General features: G+C 40.6%; 1 protein-coding gene across 1 annotated transcript in view; it reads right to left on the bottom strand.

The window, feature by feature from the left end:
* The window catches only part of ATXN2 (ataxin 2), a gene marked incomplete at its 5' end in the record, with an annotated part of 43289 nt that extends 42024 nt beyond the window's left edge, over positions 1–1265 (bottom strand). Inside the window, one exon of the mRNA XM_010187344.1 lies at positions 1229–1265. Coding sequence (XP_010185646.1) covers positions 1229–1265 — 37 coding nt within the window. The remainder of the gene's footprint in view (positions 1–1228) is intronic.
* Positions 1266–6029: the final 4764 nt, after the last annotated feature.

Genomic DNA, 6029 nt, shown 5'->3' with positions numbered 1-6029 from the left:
TGCTGAACGACATCTTCTTATCTAACAGACCCGATTACGCACATTAACAGAAGCTAAAGTCATCAAAGCAGCAAAGAGCTACAAAACCCATCACAAAATCAGTCAAAAGTAATTCACATCTGAGGTTCTACACCAGCAGAGCTGAGCGAGCATCACCCAGGTTGCTGCAGGACATGCTCGCACAGGCATCCATGAAGTGGTGAGGATGTCTGCGTTTTGTTGCAGCATCTGTTACCTCTCCCTGTCAACTTCATGCTCGTGAAGCAAAAGATACTGAAACATGCAAGGGCACCATCATATTTTGAGCTCTTTAACTGACAACGTATCTTTTAAACGGTCGGCTACTTAATCCACTTACTCCTGCATGTCAGGCATGTTTCTTGGTCTGGAAAGACACGTTTAAGGACACTCCTGTGCTCAACACTCAGTGCAGAAGATGTAAAGACTAACACTTTCATGATGCTTAGTGCTTGCACATGACCTTTTTCACCACTCTTCCGCAAAGCTTCTTTCTCTTCAGTGAAGTGTCTTGCTATCTTCAATAAACATTTATGGAAGTTAACTGTAGGCCTTTCAAACCTTCCTACTTGTGCCTCATTCCCCAAAATTAGTCATCCTTGAAAACCGGCCAATAACAAATTAGCAAATATTTGATTAGTGCAGTTCAAAGATCCACTCTTTAAACTGAGATCCACATCTTCAGCTTTGATAAAATTATGTTCTACAAGTCAAACCACACCTATATTCAGCAATATATAGCCTCAGCACTAACTAAAGCTACACACACAGGTTACTGATAATGCTGCTAAAGCTAAACAAAATTGTTATTTTTATTTAACTAAATGCTGTCTTATTGTCATCTGCTCAAGGGAGAGGCCAATGTCAGAGTCTTCAGAGAGGAACTAATTCAAAAGCATTGCCTTAAGTTAAATGTTATCCATTTCTACAACTAGAATTGCAAGAAAATGCAGAAGATTTGTATTAGCACAGCCAAAAGTTGAAGTGACCTTTTCCCCTTCCACCCTCCAGAAGAGTTAAATGGATGCAAGATGTTGCATCTTTAGAAAAGCATATCTCAGTCAGAAAATATTTTTCAAGGTACCCAAAGGAAAAATTATAGAGAATATTCCAGTATCTGCTACTCTTACACGGATACTTGGGTTCACTGTACAGCAGTTGTTTCTTTGTAGCTAGGAAAAGTGGTACAATAAGGAAAAAACACACTTACTGTAGGCTGAGGCGGTCCTTTGCCACTGCTGCGACCTCTGAAATTAAACACATACATGGGATACGGTTAAAAGAACTGCTGAAACTTGTTCATTTCTTAACAAGTAAGAATTCAAAACCCTATCTTAATTTAGTGTTGAGAAAGGGATCAGGGAAAAACAGCACTCCCCTAATGCAGAACTTGACAACTACAGGGCCCAGAGCATCTATCCTCCAAACTACCAACCTACAGGCAAGCAGTGCTGGTTAGGAGTACAGTAAATTAGAGGACAAAATGAAGAAAACACTCAGTCTATATCTTTATCAAACTGCAGAATTCTGTACCTAAAGCAAATTCTAAAACTTACTGGCACACACAACCAAAACCCACTTTTGGTGCCATCCCTACTTAGCAGAGCCCCTTCGCTAAGCCATGGTGCTCAGGACATCGTTGCTGTCTCTCTAATTAAGGTCCCCAAACGCCTGACCCCTGCTGCAAGGTAGAGGAGTCCAGAGCGCAAGGCCCTGCCTCAGAGCTGCTCTTCACTTCCACCACAACCCAGCGACTGCAACTCATTAACTACCCATCCCCTCAAAAACACTGACTGCTTTTAATGCTAATCTGTCAATGTGTAGCACTTGTGACACTTCAGAAAGCTTTTAAATTAAGAGCTCTTAATATCTTACAAACCGGGATGTAACAATCTGTGTCCTCCACCTCGCACTTTGAGTGCCCACAGCATCCCTGCAGCTGGCTACAGCTCTTCAACTTCACTCATGTGCCTTATTTCAAAGTTACTCCCTTCTGCCAAGAACTTCTAGTTTTAAATATTTGTCATAGTAATTTAGGTTTGTATTGCCACGACTTTAGGAGTGCACACTGTAATGTGAAGCAAAATTAAGTCTTCTGTTCTATTTTTTAAAATGTAACAATTGATTCAACTGATCCACCTTACAGCTGCACGACCATTTAATTACAGACCCAAAGAATCATGTCTACATTTCAAAATACCCAAACATTGAAATCTAAATCCAACCGAATGTCAACTACATTCAACTGCTTTTGAAAACACTACGCTGTGGTTGAATACAACCTTGTTCTCAAAACATGCCCTTATGAATCGAGCTCATGAGTTCGTCAAGAAATCAAAGGAATTTTTCCCAAATAACATAAATATCCCTCCAATAAATCCTGCAGAAATAAGCAAGTCCATCAGAGAACTATGAAAGGCCTTAATGGGGAAAACTGAAAAATCACTAAACTATCACCTGACCCATTTTAAGAAAATGAGTGTCTGAAACAGAAACATCACGCAGACCAACATTTGCTGACTGGCAATAACTGCAGATTTCGGATGTCTGGCTGACATTTTCAGAGCTTGCAGAATCCTCATATCACAAAAAAAACCCCCAAAACCACTAATGCAAATAGCCTTTATTTCATTACCTATCAGCCTTAGCTTTCCCTAAGGCAACATCACAACTTCAGGCTTGCTCTGGAGACAAGCAAGTCTCATCACTTAAATCTGCCATTTGTCCGATACCCATAGCACGGTGCTGACGTGATCCCTTCGTCAACCTGCAACTTAAATTTTGCATCATATTCAGATGAACGAGCCTCTTCTTTCTGAAAATCATCTCCCCGGATGTGAAAAACCCAATTTACAAGTACAGACCAGTTCTGATTTTGCCTTTTATTACAAAAGCACCAATGGCACCATCTTTCAAAGAACATGGCCAGAGTCAAACAATTACACCAGTTCCCTCTGTCGGTCTAAAAGGTTTCAGAAGATAAAGCTCCTTCCTACATCAGCTACAGCAATGGCCAAAAGAGAAAGAGTTTGGTGTCTTTGAAACAGAAAGCACTCCCATTTTTAGTGACAAGTATTCTTAGAACTTAAATAACTGGGGTGCCAGACTGGTCAGAAAGTTTGGAGTATTCCCTTTAAGCATCATCCCAAGCGTTCTGGATTTTCCATCTCTTGCCACATTTCCAAAATGACCCACACTTCTTTAAGAAACAATCTGATTGTGTGCATCCATGTTGGCAAGAGGTCCTAACTTCTACACTGTACCAGACCATAACTGTTCTGATTTAACAGATCTCTTTACACACCTGACCTCTTGTTTTCCAGCTACAACTGTTAAAAGACATTGGAAAAAAGACATTCACCAAGATGAAAAAAGAAGACAGATATTCAACAATTCTGCCACTGCTACGGTTCAATCAAATCTGTGTGCATCTTCTGCTAAAGCCAAGGCCACCAACTTGAGGTTTGTATTCCAACAGGTGAAGACTCAAGTTCAAACCACTCTTTGACACATCTTTGATGCCTCAAATGGAAAAAAAGCTCTGATCTTTACGAAAGCAGAAAGTAGATGGTCTTGGCCAGAAGTTTACCACAACTTAAACAGGAGAGAAACGCTAAGAAATGGGGCTGGGGGAAACTAGAAGGGGCAGTAGCAATTTGGCACTGCTACCTAAAACCGCATCTTGATTACAGTAAGTATGGTAAATCAATAACAAAATACATTTTGCACTGCAGAAACGTGGTTAAAGGTAAGCCTGGGAGAAGGCACAGCAGCTTAGCAAATCCTCCTTGTAAACCATTTGCTTTGGGGTAGCAAAGTCAAAGTCAGAGAAATGCTGCACCAAAGTAACAAGCAAGCAATTAAACTTAGTAGCCAGCTGATTGCAGCCCAACAGTTACACCACGAGAGTGAAAGTCTCCATAAGTGCTGCACAATAAACACTTCTTCCCAGCAGCAACTCGCAATTTTTTTTCTATTTTCATGAGCATTTACTATGCTATTCCTTAGCATCCCTCACCTCCCACCCCAGTGTTTACATGCCAAGTGGAGCCTTTGTATAAGCAAAACAAGGTCACGCATTTCTATTTTTCCAGTTAAAGGGACACAAATCTTTCCAGGATGTGAAAGGAAGTCTCAGGTTTTCTCTCCAGCAGCATCTGCACTTTGAGACTAAGAAACACAACCACACTGCAATTAATGTCTGGAGCAGAAGTGCAACTACAAAGAGCATTGGATTTAACTGTGTGAAGAGATGTTTCTGGAGCACTGGCTGACACTACTACAGCTTTGAAAACAATTTACAGGATACTCTGAAGAACTTTCAAGTGCAGAGGACTGGTAAAGCTTTCTTCAAAGGGACAAATCAGAAGTACAAAATCTTCTTTAAGTGCAGTATTTGTCTATATAAGCCAAATGAATCGAAGCTGTCAAATAAAGATGATACAAGAAGCGTAGCACTGCTATTTGTAGTTTTCCCCCAACAGTGACTTTAATAATGTCAACTCCTGCCTTCTCACAAGATGACAACTTGTAGAGTCCAAATATAAAATCTGGCTGAAGTATGGCCCAGTGCACATCTGTAATCTGTTCATGGACTAAGCCACTGAAGAACCTTCTCCTTATGCACTGCCAGGAATCAGTTCTTAAATTAAAACTCAAAAATGGGTATGTAATATCATACTAAAGTGCATTAACAGCAATAAGGAAAGAGACCTGCAGGTTATCCATTCATTCTGCTCAGCAGTTTAGCAGGGTTGCATTAAAACCGACGCACACAAAGATGTTGGAACAAACCAGAAAACCTCTGAATGGCACCAAACCTCCAGAACAGCCACGTCCATCACATCAGAGCGCCTCAGTGCTCCACACTGCCCATTACTTCTGTCTGAACAGAACGGATGCTGCTCTTCTGCCCTTCACTTAAGCCTTTAGTTAGGCTAATAAAAACAGGATGGCAAGGAAAAAGGAAAATAAGAGTAGGCAAGAAGAGTTAAGTCTCAAAAGCAAGCTATGCAATATGGGATCATTTTAATTTCAACTTTTTAATGGGCAAAGCCACTTAGAAAATACAGTAACTTGCAGTACTCTTCAAGGACTCCCAAGTCCAGTTAGGCAAGAAAGTTACCAAATACAAAAAGCTTCTGCCACAATTGTAACTAGGCACAAAACCCCCAAAACCTGAGTCTGAGGTGCTTTGCCTTCAGACGAAATAACAATGAGGGAAAACTGGTACCAAAAAAGGATGTGGTGCCTGAAGAAACACTGGGACAGATGCAACTTTTAATCACAGGACAACCAACCTTCCTTGTGCATGGATGAGGGCAAAACTGAACCAAACCACAAAAAGCACACATCAGATAATGTTTTGACTAGCACAGGGGGCAGGTTTGTGTACGAGGTCTGTGTATGTTCCAATTACAGTTCAACGTGCTATTGGCATCCCCCCTACAGCCCAATTTCCCATCTGCCATACTGCACATGCAGTTGCTATTAAACACAGCACCTTTTTACAGAGGCACTAAATGAAAAGGTATTAATCCTTCTTGTTTGTTTTTCATGAACACCCTTAAAGATACCGTCATCTGTGATTTTTCCCCTTATGTAAAATAAATTAAATAATAATTAAAACAAATTCTGGAATGCCTTATGTGTCCACACAAGATTTTGCCTTTTCTAATAGGAAATACATATATCCATCATTCTGAAACCATGGAAACATGCAGGGAGCAAAGCTGATCCCCCACTCACTGTCAAGACATAGAAGGACCAGGAGCTCAGCCCAATTAAGTCTTACAGTAATAAACACAGAGCAGAAAATCAGGTCCAGGACAGTTACCTATCAATGAGCTTTCTACCCAAAACTTAGCCTCTAAGAGCAACTTAGCCATGAAAAGTAACATTCTCTGGCATCTCAAGAAGAAAGAGAATGCTACTGCTGCAGGGAAACGAGCTACAAAACTGTTGAAAGCCTGGCATAAATTGGAGATGTTTAAGTTTCTATTAGATAATAT

The sequence above is a fragment of the Mesitornis unicolor genome, unplaced genomic scaffold (assembly GCF_000695765.1).
Source record: "Mesitornis unicolor isolate BGI_N332 unplaced genomic scaffold, ASM69576v1 scaffold14946, whole genome shotgun sequence".
In the NCBI taxonomy this organism is placed as follows: Eukaryota; Metazoa; Chordata; class Aves; order Mesitornithiformes; family Mesitornithidae; genus Mesitornis; species Mesitornis unicolor.
Note: the sequence above shows the minus strand (reverse complement) of the source record. Positions and strands in the feature narration are given on the sequence as shown.